At 42.6% G+C, this 23557-nt stretch overlaps 1 protein-coding gene across 19 annotated transcripts in view; it reads right to left on the bottom strand.

Annotated features, from left to right (window-relative positions):
- The window catches only part of CHD8 (chromodomain helicase DNA binding protein 8), a 56527-nt gene extending 32970 nt beyond the window's left edge, over positions 1-23557 (bottom strand). For 4 of the 19 annotated variants that reach the window (XM_081506723.1, XM_081506731.1, XM_081506726.1 and 1 more), the window contains exons 1-4: positions 23499-23557; positions 3330-4387; positions 2068-2439; positions 962-1347 (exon numbers count right to left, since the gene is read on the bottom strand). In XM_081506723.1, coding sequence (XP_081362849.1) covers positions 962-1347; positions 2068-2439; positions 3330-4172 — 1601 coding nt within the window. In that variant the 5' untranslated portion in view covers positions 4173-4387; positions 23499-23557. Of the gene's footprint in view, positions 1-961; positions 1348-2067; positions 2440-3329; positions 4388-6842; positions 6930-9623; positions 9676-22443; positions 22601-23498 lie in introns of those variants that run through there. The other 15 variants (XM_081506733.1, XM_081506739.1, XM_081506736.1 and 12 more) reach the window with 7 other exon arrangements.

Genomic DNA, 23557 nt, shown 5'->3' with positions numbered 1-23557 from the left:
AACAAATTCAGTTACAGTGAAGGCAAGGAAAGTCTAGGAGTAGAAAATACAATTAATCTAACCTATCACATATGAAGCCTCCAGGCATGAGTGTCTAGAAATTCAGTCTGGGGACACATAACTATTGAGTAGGGTGTTTGAAACAAAAGAGGATATTGGAGCTTCTAAACTACCAGCTGGCTTTTACACCAGACTTGACAAATTTTTGCTACCACTGTATTCACAAATACCTGAATGAAGGTAGCATAACACAGCAGAACCAATTTCTGACTAAGAATTACAAGGCCTCGTTTTAGTTCCAGTTCTGTCACTAGCTTGGCATTAGTTTTCTAACTAGCACACACTGATGATAAAACCTAGCGTGACAGCTGTTGAAGATCAAGTAAAGTAACAGATATGAAACTTGCTTTTTTAAGCTAAAAAACCCTGTACAAATATAAAGCACTATTATAATTACACCACAAAGCCTGAAGCACCTCAGGGAGTAAAAGCTAGAGAGAAAGGAGTGAAGCTACAAGACGTGGAAGGAAGAGAGCACACTCAATTGTGGCAAGAGTTATGTGGCAAGCCATGGTTCTGTCAAGACTGCTTAAGGCTGACAGCGGCTGCTGAAATCTTCTCCAGTTCACATATGAAATGCAAGAACAGGGCAGCTATGTCTGCAGCAGCTGTCTTTTACCGGTGTGGGTCGTAGGGGGCTAGGGAGAAGTCTTTCACACTACAGTGATACAAAATCAGGAAGAACACAGTTTTTACACATAACCCCTAACTCAAGACTGGTTGTCTTTCCCAGGCCTTGATGTTCACCTGGGACAGAGAAGAGAAAGGACTTATTATTTTCTATGATAGATCCCCCTGAACTCTGTAGCTGCTATACACAGCATGAATTTAAAAACAGGAATTTAAACATGGATGCCCTCTCCCCACACGTCCCATCAAAACGGCAAAGGGTGGCACTTACTTCAGCTTACTCTTGCCCTTGGTTTTGGAGGTACCAGATGTCTTGCTCTTCTTTGGCTTTTCTTCCTTGAGCCTCTCCCCACTGCTCTTCTTCCTGCGTTTCTTCTCCCCTTCCTCCTCAGGCCTGACGCTAGGCAGCTCATCCTCATTCAGGACTCGAGGTATGTTCTGTTCGCCCCGAGCACGGGCCCTAGCAATGGCCTCTGCTACAATCCGATTTGCTTTCTCTTGCTTCTTCTGGTGTTCCAGCCTACGGTTTTCCTCGATTCCTGTCTTGCCACCGGTATGGGGAGCAGAACTTGCTGGTGAGGACAGAGCTGCCACTTCACTGGCACTGAGAACTTTAACTACGGAGAGCCCAGAAGAGGCCCCTTGGGAAGAGCCGGCCTACAGAAATAAAAACACTACAATTTCAACATGCTTATAGCTAAATGACCTGAATAAAACAGCTCTGAAGCCCACAGGCTAGAAACGTTAGTTCTCTAATTCCTTAAGAATGAGACTCTTATCAACTTTTACTGAACCTAGAGGCACACTTTTTTTTATTTTTTGGTGGGATGGGGATGAGAAAAGGCAATTGTGCCAAATTAACCTTCAATATCCTTTAGCCATGCTTCTAATGTCAATACTCATCTCCACAATTCTGTAAAATTTCCAAACAATACAGACAAAACTGGTGTCTAGGCTACTAAAAAAATTCAAATTCCATTCTTGTCCTACCTTTATCTTCCTGGGGGCGGTGGGGGGTGGGGGGAGTAGGGGGTGGAATGATAGGTAAGCACTTGACCTTTTCAAGACTATCTTTCAGATGAGGCGATATTTCCGGTCATTTTCATTTCACAAGGATATCAGGAAAAGATTGTAAGTAAAATAATTTAAAGACAAATACTAGACAAATCATCTCTTATCCCAAACCCAACAATAACCCTGAAATCTTTTCATGATATAATTAAAGTAAGGTTCCCATGGCTGCAAGAAAAGCCTGCATCTCAATTCAGAGATACGAATCTACACTGGCCCCACATTCAACAGTGAGTGGTTGCGGAGGATAATGTCAGGGGGACTAAGAGCGTGTTTCCCTTCTTAACTCAACATGTTAAGTCTCACCTGTGGCTGCAGCACCACCTTGAGGGGTACTGAAAGTCTCTGTCCCGGGGCCTGTCCTGGTCCCATTATCTGAGCCTGCTGCACAGAGGAGAGAGTCACTGGCTGGGTGGAGGGTGGCTGCTGGGGTTGTGGCTGTGATGATGGAGGCTGTGGTACAATCTGGATTTTCTGCTGTGGTTGCTGCACCTGCAGCTGTATAGTTACTACTTTGGCAGGCTGCCCCTGGGCATTCTTGGCTTGAGTCAGGGCTGCTAGCTGGTTGCCCTGTAACACTATCTTGCCTGGTAGACTCCCTAGCACGACATGCCGGTGTCCTTGGGGACCTCCAGACTGTGGCTGCTGGAGGACCAGCGTGATGCGTTTCGATTCACCCTAGAGTGAAGAGAGGAAAGTGCAAGAGAGGTAGGACATTAAAGAAGTGTAGAGCCCTTAATATTTATACCAGTTTTCCTCATCCTAGAATTATAAAAACTGAGGGTCAGAAAAGACAGTACAATCCCCTTTGTCCATCTTCCTATCTGTCCTGATAAATCTTTTCTATAACCTCTGACAGTGGGTACCAAGTCTATTCTTGAAAAACTGCTGGAAGGCTTGCTATTTTCTAAGGCAGTCATTCCATTTTTTGGAAACCTATTAGAATAAAAGTCTTTATATTGAACTAAAATCCACCTCCTCAGAGCTTCTCTTCACCAGCCCTACTTATCTGAACACTGTCTTCCCCTCCTCCAAATTCTTCTGGCCCTTGATTCAGAGGCTAGCGCCTTTATTTTCTTATAAAAGAAACAAGTTTTTTCACTGGGCAAAGCTGGAGGAGGACAATCTTAATAATAAGAACAGGAAAGATACACATAGTTTCTGTAAGTCTTGCAAATATAAATACACATATTTTTCAAAAATGATTCTTTGTTCCCATTGCATCCTATAGTACTCGTATAACTTTATATCATCCATCACTGTGAGTTCTTGCTTAAGGTCTGTATTTCCTGGCAGATGGTGAGCTCTGTAAGGACAGGGACTGTGTCTATCTTGTTCAGCACCAGCTAGGCACAAAGTAAATATGTAGTAAGAGCTCAAAAAATACATTAACACTACCTGCTTTCACTTCGTAAGTAACAAATAACGTGGCTATCAACACTAACTGATAAAAAGTAAAGATGGAATTTAAGCAGATTTCCTAGAGACAGCTCTCATGTGCTTGCTCTCATACAGTTGCTGGGCCCTCTACTAAACCAAAATTCACCTCCCCCTTTCACTCAAGTCACCTGGGTGGGTGTAGAGGTCAGTGTAACTGCAGGCTTCAGTGGGGGCCCTGTGGCCCCAGGGTTTCCAGCAGGAGCTGAACCCTTAACTGGCTGTAGGACCAGCTGCTTTACTGGTCGGCTGGGCTGGACAATGCGCTGAACAGTAGCCTGGTTCCCAGGGACCTTGGCGGCCAACACTGTATTACCAGAGACAATGGAAACACCAGGTCGAAGGGGAGTGCCGGTTAGCACTTTGGTAAAAGTGACTTTTCCACCATTGGCTGTGCCAGCCACGAGGGGCTGAGCTGTGCTGGTGATACCTTGGGCCTGAATTTGTGCCACATGGGCACCAGTGACCGAGGAGCTTGGTGGGGCCTTAAGGATAACAATCTTAGGGGCGGACTGAGGTGGTTGTCCTCCAGCACTACTGGAGGAGACAGCGGTGGCAGAGACACCCATGAAAGGATTCCCTTGGCTCAGGATCTCCTGGCTCTTGGAGACCTGCAAAAGTCCTGATGTTGGCGTTGGTGTCTGTAAGACAGGTTGGGCTGGCTGCTCTTGGCTGATGGGCTGAGTGGTATAATCATGCAAGGTTAAAGATTCTGGAGCTGGAACTGTTGATTCTTTGGGAAGTTCTGTGGGGGCTGTTTCCTCTGGTGGGGGGACCAAGTCATTTGCTGATGAATTTGCCACATCACCACCTCCACCATCCTGGTTCATCTGATCCAAGGAGTCCAGAGAGCTTGGCAGTCCAAGGGCTTCTTCAATAGGGTCTTGTGTGACCTGATTGAAGCTGTCATCAGTCAGAGAGTCCAGGCCAAATAAATTTGGGTCATCAAACAGATCCATGATGGGGTCTGCCATCTTGGGAAAGCAATGGGGGTTACTTCCCCAAGGTTTAAGGAGGGAAGGGGAGGGGGGGTACTGGCTCTCCCCTCCCCTCCCCTATTAAGAAAAAAATGTACACAATGGAAGAGGACTACTCTTCAGGTAAAGAGGCAAGAAACAAGTGCATGTCAGACTGTCCTGACCTTCATGGAGCAAGATGGCTAGGTCTTCAGAGGAAGATGATGGAACTCCTGTTGTAGAAAGACAAATGACAAGTAAGCAAAGGCGGTGACCTCAGGGAAAATTTCTACCTGTAACATCAAATAGCATCAAAATAGTAAGAGAAGAGGGAAATGTGAGGTAAGCTGAGGACAGAGACACAGCAGAAAGAACATCCATATTTCTGCTTTGAAACCAAAAGAGAAAAAAAGAAATAAGCCAACCCCTTTTTGGGGCTCTTACACCTACACACTTTGAAGCTTCTGTCAAGATCATTCAGCTATCTCTGTCCATTTCTTTTCACAATTATCATTCTTAGGTACAGAACAGGAAATGTAACATTCATTCACTTTCTACTTCAGATTAAGTTGATAGAACTTAACAATATATCAGCAATACTTCAGTGAATACAGATAGAGGCTTCTGGATATACTGGATTTTGTAACTTTTCCTTATAATTCAGATACTTCTACTTACTACTGGCAAAAATAAACACCTTTAACCAAGCTTATTGGGTAATCTTGCTAAGCTTATAGTACAATGTTACCCAGGAAGATTCACAAACTTTAGTTCACCTATCAGCGAATCTACACATTGTGCTTCTGTTATGAAGCCCCCTCCCCGCTTTCTCACATTTAAGATCAAAACCTTCTCTAGCAAAAGATTCAAAGAATTCTACAATTTTGTTCCAGTTTATGTTTCCAACTTTCACTCTCATCATTTCCTGTATGCACATCACTTCCTATATATACCCTAGATTTCAGTCCAAACAGATAATCCAATTCCCTTAATGACATTCCCATCTGCATGACTTTGCCCATTTTGCTGTATTTTCTGCCTGGAACAACTTTATCACCCTCCCCACAAACATCTCTTCCAGCTAAAATCTTTAACATCCTCAAAGATCTCCTACTCAGTAAGGCGAGCCCTGCACCTCCATAAGGTGAGCAATTTGTGATGACTCAGTCCCTTCACCTTCTTTGTTGTTGTTGTTTAATGGCTAAGTCGTGTCTGACCCTTTTGCAACCCCATGGACTATAGCCCACCAGGCTTCTCTGTCCATGGGATTTCCCAGGCAAGAATACTGGAGTGGGTTCCCCACCCAGGGATTGAACCCACGTCTCCTGTGTTGATGGGCATATTTTTTACTGATGAGCCACCAAGGAAACTCTCACCTTCTTTAAATACGCATAACATTGTCTGCACCTTATTTAAAGCACTTATATTTAACATTTTATTAAAATGATAAGTCTCTTGTCCATTTCCTCTGAAGGCCCAAGAGGTTCCTTTGTGCAAATTATAAAAAGCTGCCTGCTCAAGATGCTTGTCTGCCATCTGCTGGAAAAGTGTCATACTAAACATATTATCTGTGATGATAATGAACATGTGCAATGCACGCCCTGCACAACCCTGCATGGTGGCCCAGCTCCTCTTTCTCCAAGACAGAAGAGCTCCTGAATGGTGGGGACCACATCTTATTCATCTGCGATCTGTCAAGTGCCAGATGAATATCACATACACAGTAGCTACTCAAAAAAATTTAAATGAATTAAAATAAGTGCTGTGGTGTCTGAAATGAACCATTCTGTTCTTAGAGAAATTAACTGGTACTCCCTGATTCTAAGATAAGACAGTAGAAAACTTCCTATCTTGAAAAACTGTCCTACAAATAACTGAAACTGTTGACAAAATCCACATGTGGGGCTTTTAAGTATATAAAATGTTGGAAAAAGGAAAAACTAAGACAAGGAATCTTAAGTATGTTACCATGTAACTATACGAAAATGTAGTATTTGCTTTCTGTATATGATATCAATATCTGTCAATCCAGGAAAGCTTCGGTAACACCATTTGTCCTACTTTTAGAAGACACCAGAGAAGAAATTTGTCAGTGACACAGAACAGACTAGACTTTAGACTTCTCCACACAAACCCCAAGCTTGTTTTCCTCTTCCTCAACCCATTCCAGTTATCTCTGTAAAATTAATATAATGTCGGTAAGTAGCCCGGAAACTGAGACACAGATAAGAGAACAGACTCATCAGTAGTTGGCACATCAGTCAAAATTACAAACCATACATGGCATCTCCACCAATGTTAAACAAGATCTTTCTAGGTTCAGTAATTGTATCCTTTCACATCTCAACCAAGGTCCGCGACACTTCCCATTCCTGGCTAAAGTATTCCACAAGCTCATTCCAGCCTCTCCTATCTAATGCCTGCCCCAAAGTTACTCAAAATGGTGATCAGAAGAGTCATAGATATTTCTTAATTTAATGAAAATCTACTCAATAATTTTATAAATTTTTTCAACACTTCCATCATCTTTTTTCTAGTTATGCCCTACTTTGCTACGTATTATCTTTTCACGTCCTATTCACTGTCAGAGAAGCTACACCAACTATCTAATACTTAGGTGTCACACAAAAAATACAGTGAAAGTTCCCACTAACTAGAAGTTTACACTGAAAATAGTTTATAACTTGCCTTTCTTCCATGGAGTATTCTGTCCTTTCCAGGACTCCTTGCTATTTATTCACCCAAATGCTCTTTCTTCCCTCCGCAAAGCCCAGTCTCAAAGAGAGAGAGAGAGAGAGATCTCATTTTTTAATGGGAAAAACGAGGTTAACAGCTTCTGAAATATTTCCTTACTTCCATATGACTCAAGCATTAAGTTCTTAAAGGTCAATGTACTTATTTATCTCCCTTTCCAATTTGGGGGCCAAATTCCTGCTTCTCCTGGTTCAGTCAAGGCCCAATAATTTAAAAAATCTCACCACTGACAATGCCACACCTTCAAGTCTCACTACTTCTCAGTCCCATTCCATCAACTCACCCCTACCTGATCTAATTCATCATATATGAATTTTTTAATCCTAGTCTATGGCTTCTTTTTTTAACTCACACCTTTAAATCTGTCCTTGACTCTCAAAAGAATAAACCTTCTCCAAATGTACCTCCAACTTTCTTACTCCCTCCTATTCTTACTTACGGGTCATCCTGGCTATACCCATATCTGGCCTATTCTACCAAGTTCATCTACCTCATGAATTCTCTTTCTGTAACTCAAATCCTGGTAACAAAAATAAATAAATGTTAAGCAGTCAAATATATGAAACCCTTAAGATAACCATAAGTAAAGCAACTCCCTAGATAAAGAAATCATAGCAGACTTTTATCATATTGAGAATGAAAAGCCAGCCTTCACCTTCCATTGACCCAAAGAGAAACATATGCATATGCTCAAAAGACAGTTTGATGGTTGTACTTAAACATTCTCCATAATTCCAAACTAACAAGTGGACTAATGACAGAAAACTTGTGTGTGGGGGGGTGGGACATGAGGGAAGTAGAACTAACTAGTCAGTTAAGGTTAAAATTCAAAGCTATCCACCTAAAACTTCCAGATAACATGCCAGAGAGATTCTTTATATAATAGCCCTTCATCTCACCTTAAGGAGAAACTACTCCTTCCCCTTGAAATAAATAAATACTGATGTTTTTCTGCAGCTTTACCACCGTTAATATAGTTCTTCTGGGTTTTCTTAGAAATCTAGAGTCCCAACTCTCCTGTTTTTATTTTATGTGCCTCCTGGTACCCTTGCCCATTTCAAAAACAACTTGTCTGTCCAATCATAAAGGACTTAGTTTTAATTCTACTCTATACTTTTCAATCTCAGTCTCCCCATACCTTTCAACAAAGCAGTGATTCTCGACTGGGAGATGGAAGGTATGTGAAGTTTGAAAATGTACATTTAATGTTATTTTATACTTGTCAAATGGAAACGATCTCACTGTTTACATTATTGATATTCAATAAAACTGGACCATATCTCTTGGCCTGTGAGGATATATAAAAGACAACATGGCGGGGGGTGGAGGGGGGCACACGGGTGTGGACAGAGAAAGAAGTATGCCTGGTTTGGAAAGACTGTCAACATTTCTGGGAAGGGGTAAGATTTCTTATGGCCTCTCAAAAGGAAGTTCATCATTTTGTTTATGATAGATGAGAAACATTGCAACAGAAATCAGCCTAGTTGTCTAATACATAAAATTACATAAACTGATCTACAGATATCCATTCTCCATTTACAGATTTCTCTATACTGACCATCCTTTTAGAAGATAACAGATAAATGGCATAGTGACAACAAATGACCTTTTGGGGGAGGGGAGGGCTGCACCTTTACAAAGTACTGGCCATGACCACTTAACCTCTAACTGCTCAAAGAACAAACTATTTTACTTCAAAGTATAAACCTTGTTATTGGAAACTGTATCCTTTCAAGAGGATCAGTGGCAGGCAGGCAGACATAAACACGTTATGGAAACAAAAGATAGAAGCAATCTGAAAAGATCTCTTGAAAATAAAATACATCCGAAGGCTTAAAATGAAGATAGTCAATATAATTTTAAAAGAGAAGGATTTAAAAACTGCACCATGGAGACATCTGTGAGACCCAAAGGGTCTCAAGTCTCATAAAGAAACGGGAAATAAACATCCTATGTGAATGGAATCACAACTTAAGAGTCAGCTAAGGATCAGGATGGAAGGACATAGACCATAAGAAATGGAGCTATTAACTTGAGGAACCACTCAGGAGATTTCCTCAAGAATATCGAGATCCTAGGCCATTTTCTTTATCTTCACCACTCTCACTGCCAAATGTGTGGCTGCTCTTTTTTTTTGTTTGTTTTCCCAGTTACTGAAGGAAAAAGCACTCACACCTCAATCAGGAGTATGGACATTTGGGGCAAACATGGCTGGTAAAGTGAGTCCTTCTGAATAAACAGGGAAAGCAAAATAGGCAACTATGAACGCTAAAACCATGCACGTACGTCCAAGGGGTAAAGGAGAAAGTACAGAAATTTTGTACTCCTGTGGAAGAAGGGAAGGGGAAAGGTAAGGAAGTATGGGGTTGATGGAGAGGGAAACGCGACTGGAGGCGGGGGTGGCGGGGACCCGGGTACATTACCTGCTCATACTGCCAGTGTTGGTGCCAGTAAGGCCCACACAGCAGAGGCGGGAGATTTCTGGCAACTGGATCCCCAAAAATGGAGATGAAGTACATGCAGTTGAGGGAGTGAGCTAGTGGGGTGCCCTCCAGGGTGGGGATGGCCAAGACGTGAAGATGCGGGGTGGGGGGGGTGTGGATGCCCGGGTGGGAGCAATGTTAGGGCGGAAGCTACAGGCGGGAAGGTCCGACAAGCCCTGAAGGAGAAAAGGAGCTGTGTCTCACCCCAGCAGGGTAATAGAGGTGCCTTTACCTGCAGCTGCCGTGGGGGGCCGGTTCGCCCCTCTCGCTGTCTCTCCAGCACCAGTTCCCCCTCCTCCTGCGCAACCTAACTTGATGCTCCTGCCCGCCCCACGTCCTTACTGGCTACACTCCGCTGCCACTCACCACAGGCGCAAAGACGCAAAACAGCGCAAAGGGTGGGACCAAACAGAGCTTCCCCCTCCCCCTCCACCGCGGGGTTAGGTTGAGAGCGCACGGAGAGGCCTATCCGGTTTCCAGGGCCGAGGCGAAGCCTGCAGCTTGCTTGAAAAAAAAAGGTGCCTGGCCAGAGGAATGGTCTCAGGCTGCGGGAAACTAGTCCTGGAGATTCAATTCCCCCACCACCAACACTCTTTTCTGCACACCAAACAGCGTAAACTCGGGAGAGAGGGCTCCACACTAGGCCAACTCCGCCTCCCTCTGAATCCCCTGACTCTTAGTCCTGTCAGCTCCTCTGCTGTAGTGACTATCCCTTATCCCACGACCCATTAAAAGGGGCCACATCTTCCGTCCATCAGAGGAGTGAGTCAGCCCAACTGCTGGAACAAGGGGCCCTTAACTCTTCAAAGATGAAGCGCTCTCTCTGCTGCAACCGAAATTGCATTCTTGATAGTCTAACCCTTGAGCAGCAGTATCACTTTCTAGAAAGTAATCACAGGTACCTACGAACAATTCCCAAGCCCTCCCCCTCCAAAATACACACCTACTCCTAACCCCCAAACCTGGGCCCGGGCCCTCACCTCACTGCTCTTGAAACTCAGCCCATCTGATATATGGGCCAGTGTCCAGTTTGCAGTGCCACTTCAGACCACTCTAGTTCCCGAGGGTTGGCAACCCCACAATGATGGTACAAGCTTAAATCCCTCAAAGTAAACTGTTAATAAAAACAGCTGCTTACCTCCTGACCACTAATTTCCCTTGAAATGTAACCACTCTCAACACTGAAATCCTACTTTCTGTGCTCTATGATACAAACTAGGAAGATCAACTTGGCCTTAGAGCTCCTGTTTTTAAAGATCTTCGCCTTACCACTAATGCTTGGGACACCCGATTCCCACTGGCGTAAACAGCAATCCTGTTCTCCCATTCACTCAGGCTCGAAACATCAAAGTTGCATCTGAAACCTCCTCTTGTATCCACTTTTCAACCATCTGCCCAGTCCCATTGGCTCTCCTGAAAATGTATCACAGATAGTGGAGCTGGCCGACCTGCCAATCACATCAACTCAGTCCTCTTGTTGCACAGATGAGAAAACGGAGGCTTAGAGTTGAGTGATACAACCATGAAACTAAGTGGCAAAGTTAGGATTCAACTTTCTCACTTTATTTCTGCTGCCACTTCATTTATGCAGCTCGTGTAACAGAAAGAAGCCTCATAAGTGATCTCTCCCCCTACTAATTCTTTCCGCTATCAGATTAGTTTCCTAAAACACAGGATGGCCAAATCAGTCACCTGCTTAAAAACTTTTAAAGGTCTCCTGTTACTTAAGACATAATCCTTAAGACCACACTTTGCCTTTCCAGTCTTTTTTTTTTTTGGCCGCACCCTGTGGACTGCAGTCTCTTAGTTCCCCAATCATGGATTGAACCCAAAGCCAAGGCAGTGGCAGAGCCAAATCCTAACCACTGGACCACCAGGAAACTCCCTGCCTTTTTGGTCTTATTTCCCACTATTTTTCTACATATACACTTATATGCTGGCCAAAATAGACAATATTGTCATTTACTTTTTCTCATCTGGGCATAGCTAGTATACTTGCCTTCAAATTACGTTATTCTTATTCCATTTCTTTGTTTTCTCAAAATCTTACTTATCCTTTAGGATCCACATCAAATACCTCTTCATTATCTCAACATTTATTGAGCATACAATATACAGAGTAATATGGTAGCATTAGAGAACCAAAGATCAATCAGACAATCTCTACCCTCAAAGAGGCTTCCCTGATAGCTCAGCTAGTAAAGAATCCGTCTGCAATGCAGGAGACCCCGGTTTGATTCCTAGGTTGGGAATATCTGCTGGAGAAGGGATAGGCTACCCACCCCAGTATTCTTGGGCTTCCCCTGTGGCTCAGCTGGTTAAGAATCCGCCAGCAATGCGGGAGATCTGGGTTCGATCCCTGGGTTGGGAAGATCCCCTGGAGAGGGGAAAGGCTACCCACTCAAGCAGTTGGATGTGACTTTCACTCACTTCACCCTCAAAGAACCTAAAACAGGAAGGAGTACATTTGTGTATACATGTAGGGAGACAGGAAGAGTAGGGACTATGACAACAGTGACAAATGTCCAATGAAATCAACGCCAGGCTTTATTTAAGGTGAAAGGGACTTAATAAATTAGGAGAAAAGGTATTGAGGAGTTAACTAGGGAAGGGAAGGTGAGCTACAAGAAAGGGGTCTTCAGGCAACAGGGACAGTAAGAGGAAAAGTAAAACAAAGCAGGGCAGTGAAAAACAGTATGAGATATATAGAGGAAGGTCTAAGTAGTTCAGAAGTTCAGTTTTGCCTAAGTGTAAATCACAAAGAAGAAATCAGAGGGAGATAAAAATTGAAGGGGGAGATAAGGGGCAGACCTTTCAAGGAAAAAGCCTTGAATGCCACATTGAAGCATTTTCTTACAGCTGTCCAAGGAGCCACTGAAAAATGGAATGACACGATCAATATGCATTTTAGTTAGCTAGCTCTGGCTGTTGGAGAGAGAACAGATTTGGGGGATGAGGGCACAGAGGACACAGAAGTAGCTAGGAGGCTGCTATGGTAGTCCAGAAAAAGAGTTGTAATGTGGATATTTGTTGATTTTCTTTTTTTCTGCCCCCTTGCCTTCCTATATTGGAGAATAAATCAAGGTAAAAGTCTTCAATGGAAGACTGGATCTTAAGTCCCATTACAGAGCTGGAGTGGGTGGGTGGGGGGCACTGAAATGAGGGGTGAGGTTCTACTTCCCCTTCCAGTTGGGGAAGAAGTACACACATAACTTTGCCCAGTTTAAGTGGACACTCCTGTGGAAAACCTTGATTTTGCAGTGGCAATACAAAGACCCAGAACCAACCAGCTAGACAATATTCAGCGATGGCAGACACTGGAATTCTGCAGCACCATAAACAGACGATCAGTGCTTTGATCCTGCCCACATTCTCCATGTCTCCAACTTCCCTTGGTTCTAGATCATTTTCTAAATCAGATCCTCTAGCATTCCCATGTGAGCCACACAACATCCTTCGAATATGTTCCCTTTCAGCTTAAGTTAGTCAAAAGACGATTTCTGCGGTTTGCAACCAGGAATTCTAACAAGATGATGAGAACCCGAATCATAGCAATGTGGTTCCAAAGGTAATGAAGGGAAGGAAGGGAGAGAGTTTAGTAAAACTTAGGGGATAAAAACTGGTAGAACCTAGAGTTTACAGGGAAAGAGGAGTTCAGCCACTGTAGTCTGAGTTGCCTATAGCATGTCAAGTAGTGATATTCAATGGGAGGTTGGATGTATAAATCTAAAAGTTGGCTTGGTGACAGATCTGGAAATATCAGTATCAAAATAGTAGTTTTAAGAGTGGGGACAACTCAGGGAGTATGAAGAGCAGAGCTAGTATATACAACACTGCACCAATACTGTTGGGAAGACAACAGAGAATGCTGGGGGTCTGGGAAGAACTGAATGTCCACTCCAAAGAGAGCAGCTGCTGTTCAGCTCTAGTTAAGTGTTGCCATATGGAAACACAAATCCAAGGTTGAGAGAGAACTTTAGGTTTTCCAAAAGCCAGAAATACAGAGCTTTATGAAAGTCTTCCAGGTTTTAAACAAAGATAACTAATTTTTTAAAATGTTTTAAACACTTTGCAGGCTAAACAAAACACTTAGCTGGAATCCCCCAAATTTGAGATTTTGGGTGTGGAGTGAGAAAAACTACAGAGGAACCCAGGAGAATATCAGGATTTAAGAATCAGAATAAGCCACATCTATTAAGCAGGTAGACACAGCAAAGCTAGAGAAGCAGAAAGTGCAATGCAACCGAAGCAAAGAGAGTAGAGAGTTGCAGGGGGAAAGAATGATCAATTGCATTCAACAAAGCACAATCTCCAATAATATAACTTTAAAACTTGTCCATTGGATTTAACACATCTCTACTTTTCACTATCAAGCTAAGAGTAGTCAGTTCCATATGAGTTTTCATAGCATTTTTGTTAAGTACTTTTTTGGGATAATTATCTCCTAATTCTTATTTTAGATATATTTGTCTGCGGAAGCCTCATGGGCTTAAAGTCAGAGGGATGTAGGTTCAAGTTCCTGTTCACGAAGTAAATAAACCTTTCTGAGTCTAGTTCATTCCTTTGCACAAAGGGAGATCAAAGTGGTGGTGTTGTTTGGTGGCTAAGTCGTGTCCAACTCTTTGTGACCCCGTGGACTGGCGCACACCATGCTTTCCTGTCCTTCACTATCTCCTGGAGTTCCTCTATCTCCTCAATCTTCACTATCTCCTGGAGTACAAAGGGGCATCAAATTACAGGGTCATTAATAAGGATTAATGAAACATCTCGCACACTTCTAATAAATATTGATATACAACCACTGTTTCTAGGAGGTACTCAACAAATGTTCCTGGATAATAGTTGGAAAAAAAATTGTTTTTACCAGTGTCTCTACCTAATTTGGGAGATGCCAGTCAGCCTTAGAGGGGATCACCAGCCAGATTAATGGTCTTCAAAATAATTAATTAATTTCAGCAGGTTAATATCTACCAGCATGAATATGCACTGCAGCCACTGCTTCCTCTATATTAGACCTAATTTACAGCAAACAGGAATAACTACAGTTTAGATTCTAGAGTCTGAAGATCATGTTTAACTAATTGGCTTCAGTCAGCCTAAACCTGCTATAGATGTTCTAAGTCACTAGCATCTGACTTTTGGGTATTTAGAGACCTAAATTAAAACTCTCAGGGATCCAAGGAAGGATGATAAAGATTTCAGAAACACCCCCTCACCCCATCCCTCCAAGCACTTTTTTCCAGAACATCACACTTCTCTGATTTTCCTTCTACTTCTCTGGCCAGTTCTTTGCTACTCTTCCCCTCTACCAGCATTTAGTTCACCAAGCTTTGGTCCTAGGTCTTCCTTTTTTCTCATTCTGTACCTTCAGGGATGTCCAGTTCATATACAGGGTCTCAATTCAGTATTTTCCTCAACTAACTACCTATATACTTGTCTCTCATTTATATCTCTGGGCAAGACGTCTGAACTCCAGGCCTGTTTATTCACTTGCTTACTCAACAGCTCTTCCTGGTAGTCTCTACAATTTCCCTGACTGACCTAGTTGTCCAACTCTCCCTAGAAGAGGCTTACTACCTCAAGGAGACTTGATTTCTTGGTGGTCTCCTCCATACCCACTACCACGTGTGCACTCACAGAAGGTAATCACCCTCTAGCATCTCCTATTAAGCTGTGGCTGAAGAGACCAGAAACTCTTCTCCTTACCACTCCTATCCAGTATTTCAGAATCCTACCTTCACCCCCTAAACATCCCTCAAATCCACCCACTTCTGCCCCACTACCCTTCTGGGTCAACTGACCATCCCCACTCCCCTCGACTACTGCAACTGCCTTCCAACTTGTTCCCCATCCGTTTAGCATATTTAATTCTTTGTTGTTTGCTGTTGTTTAGTCACTGAGTCATGCCTGACTCTTTTGTGATCCTACGGATAGCTCCTCTGTCCATGGGATTTCCCAGGCAAGAATACTAGTGTGAGTTGCCATTTCCTTCTCCAGGGGGATCTTTTCAACCCAGGGATGGAACTTGTGTCTCCCGCATTGGCAGGCCAATTCTTTACCACTGAACCAACAGGGAAGCCCATTTAATTCTTACTTATCCTTCAAATCTCATTTCAACCCATCATTTCAAAGAAAAGCTTTCCCTGACCTCCCAGACAAAAAAATCGCCAAACTTTTGAATGTGCATTACACACCTGACCCTGTTTTAAACAATGAAAATGTATTAGCAGACTGAACTTGAAATAACTGTATTTTTACAGATGAGGAAACCGAGGCACAAATCATAAGCAATTGACTCAACATTCCATAGTTAATGGAAAGTGGGGCTGGATTCAAACTTAGGTAGTGTAGCTTCCAAAGCCACATTCTTAACAACCCAACTATATTATGGTGTAGGTTATATGCCCTTATTATAAATTCTCTGTAACATCCATAATTTCTCTTTTGTAGTAGACTGATTAACTGACTATATAATTGTTTGCTATCCAGCCTCCCTCACCCCCATATAGAACACAAGTTACACAAGGGCAAGGTCTGTGTACGGCTTATTACAGTATTTCCTTTGCTTATCAGGTGGTAATGGGCACCCTGTGTACTTTTGTGGAAGGAATGCATTTTCAACTTCTAGTCAAAGGTGTGTGGGAGTGGGGATTGGGGGAGGCTGCGTAATACGAAGGTATCTAACCAAAACCACACACTTCTCTCAGACTGCCGAGACAGTACACAGGCAGCAGCACATTTCCTACCAGAGACATTCAGAAGAGGCATCAAAAGATCCTAAGCATCTTTACTCTTTGGGACCTGTAGCAGACACAGCTTTCACATGGAGCAAAAGAGGCTGCATCCAATACACATAACAGACTATTTCCTGTAGTGTGGCAATCACTACGGAAAGCCATGAAATTTTCGTTATCTCCTTTAGGCTTGGGACCCTAAAAGCCTCAGTGGTGGGTAATTTAAAGCTGTGGCAAAAAGTGAATGGATGAAACCATACTCACATGCCTCAAAAATGGGGCATGGATTCAGCCTCATTGTAGATTTTATTCCAGTGAAACCCTCGAGTTTTGGTCTAAGTCTGAAGAGAGAAAATAAGAGCCTAACCTTTAAGGATCAGTGCCCTGAGGTCAAGTTAGACTGGACCTGGAGAAGTTCCTCTTCACTGGTGCGTGTTCACCAAGATGAAAGTAATATTCTAGGTTCTAAATTAAGGAATATCTAACTGGATCAATATATTCACCTTGAATGACACCACTTTTGGACATCCAGCTTAAGTAATAATATATGCAATTTCTTTTTACTGAGGCAATACTGATTTATAACATTTATAAGTTTCAGGTGTACAGTTTTTTTTCCTACCTCTGTATACACTGCAGCATGCTCACCACCAAAAAGTTACTTTGCATTTATTACTATACAGCGGATCCCCTTCACTCACTTCACCTTCCCCCCCATAATATATATAATTTAAGTAACCGAGTCATGGTCCTCTTTATGCCCTCCCACACCACCCCTGCATGCCCTACTTTAACTGGCCCAAGTATATATATACTTTTTCAGCCTAACAGAGAAATATAAGTATTTACTTAATTTATTAATTTATCTTTTGGTTGTATTGCACGGCTTGTGTGATGTTCCCCAACCAGGGATTGAACCCAAGCTGTGGCAGTGAAAGCCCGGAATCCTAACCAGTAGGCCAACAGGGAACTCCTACTCAATTATTTATGAGGGACTGTTTTCATTGCGGAGAAGGCAATGGCACCCCACTCCAGTACTCTTGCCTGGAAAATCCCATGGATGGAGGAGCCTGGTGGGCTGCAGTCCATGGGGTCACTAAGAGTCGGACACAACTGAGCGACTTCACTTTCCCTTTTCACTTTCATGCATTGGAGAAAGAAATGGCAACCCACTCCAGTGTTCTTGTCTGGAGAATCCCAGGGACAGCGGAGCCTGCTGGGCTGCCATCTATGGGGTCGCACAGAGTCGGACACAACTGAGGTGACTTAGCAGTAGCAGTTTTCATTGCAACATTTATGCTAAAAAAAGGATGTGTGGCAGGGGAAGAGAAACACTGTTATTATCTCACTTATGCCTCTAGGCACAAAAAAATGACCCAGTGACATGGGATGATGAAGTCAGTGAGTTAGTTTCACTTGTACTGGCTAAAAAATGAAGTTGCCTGTGACTGACCGAGTGACTTTCCTCTGTAGAGCTTAAAGTATTTCACATAATCTTATCTTCAAAATAACTAAGTTAAATAAAAGAAACTATTATTCTTTTTTTTTTTCCTTTTGACAGAAATACAAAGACAAAAAGAAATTTTACATTCTCAAGGCCCTACAACTGCTAAAGGTACAGCTTTAATAAGCTATGAATGCCTACTTGTCTAACACTGTGGTCAAAAACAGTTCTCCAGAGGCCTGCAATGAATTTCTAAATGGGGGGAGATGATAACGAATGAGGCTTTGAAGTCCCACAGACCCGAGTCCTACTCCTGGTTAAGTTATCAAACCTCACTAAGTCTTATTTTTTTCTCTTCTGTAAAATGAAAGTAACATCACACACATTTTCAGGGTTATTCTGAAGATTAAAAGATTATGTACAATGTTTGGCACACAGTAGGCAAATAAAAAGGAGTTTATTACTCCCTGTCCAATAATTTAAAAGAGTACCACTAAAGGTTTCTCTCAAAGCAAAATTACTCCTTAGAGACTGAGCTGATCTGCTAAGCTGAATGGTGGGATACTAAAGTAGATGCAAAAGTTTCATAATCAGAATAGCCAGACTGCTGGGCAGGATAAAAAGACCAGCACTACTGTGCTGAGAAAGCAGGATAACATTTTAACCTCAAAACCTCAGAACAGACTTCAACCAGCATGGGTGGCTAGGGCAACATGTAGGTAATTCAGTTAATCATTTTGTGTGTTTATAGGAATGATGCTGGTATCTATCTGAGTACTTTGCTTACTGCACAAGGCTGCCTGTGGGAACTTACCAGTTCTGCAACTGACTAGGCTACTCCTCAGGAGCTCACATGCCCCTAGACCCCGGTGCCTCAAATTTTAACTCCCATGACTTTCAGGATAGCAGTGAATGGAAGTGACCATTACCCACATATATATTTAAGACCTCATGGAAAAAGTGCCCCCACCAAGAGGCACACCTGAAAAACAGGCAGAAGCACTACATGTTTAGGAGATTTAATGTGTAAATAAACAAAGAATGACTTGGGGCTGAATGGAAGCAATGAAGAATAAAACACTGAAAGTTCAGTGTTTATGCAACTTGGCAGACCCTATTCAAAAATTCTGAAAAATCGTGCCTGTCATTAAGTTTACTTAGATGGATGAGTATCTGATACACACCTGATATCTGTAATAGGACATGAAAAATCACGGAATAAGTGAAGTATGATTTCATGTTCCATTACAAAACACTATTATGACTTGGTTCTAAGTAGGCTGCCAAATTACCGAAATCACTGTTTTTTTCCTAGAACCAATCAAAAATAAATTCATGTATCACTAATGGGACCATGTACCTCTGAATACCCATGTCACTTAAGAATAATTCCCAAAGATATGTTGCATCCCCAAATTATGTAGTGGAAGAGAAAATGGAGGTGGGATATTCCAAAGGTTTTTATAAAAACCACGGAGACAATTTGAGAAATCTGAAAGACTTTACAGCTCTTGAATATCCTTCCTCTCAGATGAAATTAAGAATTCAATTAATATATATTCTTTTACAGAAAGTTACTAACATAGTTTAAGGAGAATTACAAAACAAAACAAAAAGGTGTTAGTACTGGAATATCGGGATTACCAAACAAATCAGAACTATCAGATTTAGGGTGTTGACATACAGGGGGAAAAAAGCACAGTCCTATTACTATCTAGTAATTTGGTTATTATCTAGTAATTTTAGAAATCTGTCATTTAATTACCTTTTTAAAACTTTAAAAACAAAAAAAGCCTGAAAATACCAAATAAAAATAAGCCATCCACAATAACTTTCTCTGGAAATGTACTGAGGGAATAAAATCAGGAATGCTTCATTCTTTCAATGACAAAGCCAAGCTTTTAACAATTACGCATAAAGGTGGTCTTCCCTAGTGGCTCAGACAATAAAGAATCTGCCTGCAATGCAGGAGACCCAGGTTCAATCCCTGGGTTGGGAAGATTCCACTAGAGACAGAAATGGCAACCCACTCCAGTATTCTTGCCTGGAAAATCCCATGGGCAGAGGAGCCTGGCAGGCTACAGTCCACAGGGTTGCAGTCAGACACGACTGAAGCAACTTAGCACACACGCACACACACACAAAGGTATGTAATATTTAAAATCCTTGGTTTGGTTTTGCAATTTTTTGTACTTTTATTTGACTATGTTCTGAAAACTCTTTTCAAACAAACTAGTGAGAATATACTTGAAAAGTCTGAATAGGAATGGGCTTGAATGTCATCTAGGCTCCCTACACTGTCCCATTGCTTGGAATACATTCCTGGATTCACCCTGCTAAAGGTGCTTGGAAAGTAACTATCTGTGCCAGTCTTTCTGCTAGATTTCTCATTATCATGTAACATATACAGGGGTAGAAATTAAGTGCTTTATTTTTTTTTAAACTTCTCCGGTAGGATCTGAAGGCAACAATTAGATACTTTAACTTACAGGACTTCCCAGGCGGTGCAGTGGTAAAGAATCCGTCTACAATGCAGGAGATGTGGGTTGGATCCCTGGGTTGGGAGGATCCCCTGGAGGAGGAAATGGCAACCCATTCCAGTATTCCTGCCTGGAGAATATCATGGACAGAGGAGCCTGGCGGGGGACAGTCCATAGCGTCGCAAACAGTTGGACACAACTGAGCACACATGCAAAGTACAGCGAAGTTGACTATTGTGCTTCATGTGACAACCAATAACCAAGAGTTTAGTGAAGGACAGAAAGTGATGGGTAATAAAACAGCAAAAGAAATCGTTACCGACTGAACAGCTTAATGAGAAATATCAGAGAGTAACATACTCTGTAGTTTAAATATAAAATGACCAATAACTACAAAGAGGTGGACTTATTTTGCAATATAGAGAAACAATGAAAATTTTAAAGGCAATATGAATTAGTCAGAAAAAGCAAAACAAAGAAAAAGAGCTAAACTACAACTTCATATAAGAACCAACACAAAACAAAACAGAGGTTAAGGTTGGGAGAAGAGGATCCAGGATAATTCAAAATTTAATAAATGGTTAAACAAAGATTTAGGCAATAGTAAACAGTTCACACAACAGCTATGCTACATAGAAATACAACTGTTACTTGGGTGCCAGGCTGTGCTTAGTTGCTCAGTCCTGTCCAACTCTTTGCGACCCTATGGACTATAGCCCACCAGGCTCCTCTGTCCACACGGGTTCTCCAGGCAAGAATACTGGAGTGGGTTGCCATGCCCTCTTCCAGGGGATCTTCCCAACCCAGGGATCGAACCCAGGTCTTCCACATTGCAGGTGGAATCCAGGCTCCATCTGAGCCACCAGGGAAGCCCATGAATACTATAATGGGTAGTCTATCCCTTCTCCAGGGGATCTTCCCACCCACGGATCGAACCAGTGTCTCCTGCATTGCAGGTGGATTCTTTACCAGCTGAGCTACCAGGGAAGCCAAGTTATTTGGATACTAGGCACCAAAGGAACCCCTTTTGAAAATCAGGGTCTCTTTGCATTCTTAAATGGTCTCAAGACAGATGTGAAAAGGGACAATGTCAGTGAGTCAAAATAAAAGGCAAAGTGAACAAAATTATAACAGAAGGATGAAAGGAAGACCACCCACTCTGTGAGAAAAAGAGTAAATAATTAATTAACGAGGAGATGAGTAGGATCTGAAATTATAGTTTACTGATGAAATGAATGCTAAAAGTAAAAGAGTAAATACTAAGTTGGTTATAGTGGGTGCAAGGGTAGGTCAAGCAAAGACCCGCAGATCAGGGACTGGTTCAAATACAGCTCCATAAAAGTGGAGTTACTTCTAAGGCTGAGGGTGGAGGGTCCAGAACAATATTGTCTTGTTTATCCTTCAGTTATTAGGCTAAACATTAGCTCAGAAATAGCTTAACTCTTGCAGGATTGTAAACAAACAGTATCTTCAAAGCATTTAGCATTCATTTGAATGAATATCAAATCTCATTCTTTCAGAAAGCAAGTACAGAGCTTGAAACCCACAAATTAATAAAGTGTTAGTTTTGCCCAGAAAAACCTCACCTTTTTCAAAGGAGACATGTACAATGGTTTCTTTTAAAGATCAATTCCCTTCACCATCCTACCTTACCTACCAGAAACTTGACCCTTCTAATAATAAGTGGCAATTTCTTCCTGTTACAACCAAAACTCTGCAGTGGTGGTTACCACAATGTCAAGATTCTTTCACCCCATCACCCAGCGGGTGCTGCAGAGGAGACTGTCCCGGGAAATACAAGATCTGTGTTTCCTGGTGATTCACAACCAGCTCAGCAGATTTCTATTTCTATCATTTCTATCCATGTCTAAATGGATTTTGTCAGTTTGGGAACTGACATACTCAAAAGGCCAGAGGCACAGGATAGATCAAACATGAGGAAACCAAGAACTATGTGTCACTAACCATGCTCTGTTTCATCAAATCTCTTATCCTAATCCATTACTCCTTTGCTACTGCAGTTTTAAACCTTCCCCGAAGCCTGTCTTTACACACACGTACCTTCTCTTTGGCCAACGTCCTTCATTTTGCCTTGCAGACCCACTGGCATACCACTCTTACTACCTGTCTCTTTAAATGAAAAACGTTGTTTTCCTTATCATAACTCTTCTTTTCCTTTAAGGGGTGGGATAATCCAAAATATCTGGAATGAGAAACTTCCCATGCTCTCGCCTTAAGAGGTGGACCACAGTCTGTTCTGAAACCTATTTGTTGATCAATACAAAAGAAATTCCTAAGCAGAAGACATATCTAATGGACTAACAAGAGAATATTATTCAAATCACAAACTCACCTTCTAGTACCTAAAGTGCCCCACAGTGGATAGGACCTCACCTGATGCTAAGGATAACAGGCAGAGAATCTCCGGCTGAACTGATAGGTTCAGAACAACATGAAGAGTAAACAAGCTGTGGATGCTAGGGCGATGGTAGGATGCAGTAGACAGAACACGCAGCTCCTCTGGTGTTTGGGGGATTCCACTATGTCTATTCTTTAAAAGAAAAAGACATCAAGTTCTAAGTCTTCCACCTCTGGCTCACGGTTCTCTGTCATTGAAAAGAGATTGGTCCACCAAACATCTATATACCACTATTCACCTCTTCCTTGCAGACCTTAATCATTTAGGACTGCCCCTTAAAAGGTAGGAGCTGCTGCATTTGCACAGCTGCCGCAAAGGCAGGGAAATTTCCTGCGACAATGGAGACAAGTAAATAAAGAAACTGCTTTCGCTCCGAGGAAGGAGGAGGGGTCTTCTGCCACTGAAGAGTTTACATAATGCAACAGAAAACCAGTGAGCTCTGCGGACCTGTCAATGGAGATGCAAAGCTTGAGCTCCTCTCGTCCCACCACCTCTCAACACTGTCCAAAAGCCTGCTCCGCTCTCCCAAAGATCCACAGAAATTACACCTAATAATGTAAAACAATCGCACATGCTCACCTAACCACCTTTATTGCTAAAATACAAAAAAAACCCACCCCCAAATCCTAAACTCCCACTTCTGAGTCCAAAGCATGGAGTAACCAAACGGAGCCGGGGAGTTTTCCCTCCTCTGAAGGGGCAAAGAGAAAACGGATCTGCCTCAAATCTACACGATGCCCAGTAATGAAATGACAAGGCCTAAAAACTTCACAGGGCCGGGGTAGCCGCGTTCGCGGCTCAGCCCGGCTCGGGCCCCGCGGGCCGGCAGCCGCCCTCTCCCCCGGCCTCTCACAAAGGAGAATGGTTCAGTCCGTAGCATCACCCAGCACCTGATCCCGCACAACTGGGGGAAGGACAGAGGGCGGGGGAACGAGGAGGAGGATGAGTTATGAAAACCAATCTAAGAGCCTCAGCTTTTGCAAACACTCTTGGACCAGCACTGAGCCGCGGGCGTGTGCTGAAAGCCTACCTGAACAAGTCCTGGCGCTTCCTTTCCAGCCAGCGGTTCAACTCACCCTTTCGGAGAAC

This window comes from Giraffa tippelskirchi, chromosome 7 (genome assembly GCF_054371585.1).
Source record: "Giraffa tippelskirchi isolate mGirTip1 chromosome 7, T2T-mGirTip1v1.2.pri, whole genome shotgun sequence".
In the NCBI taxonomy this organism is placed as follows: Eukaryota; Metazoa; Chordata; class Mammalia; order Artiodactyla; family Giraffidae; genus Giraffa; species Giraffa tippelskirchi.
This window is presented reverse-complemented; position numbering and strand designations above follow the sequence as displayed.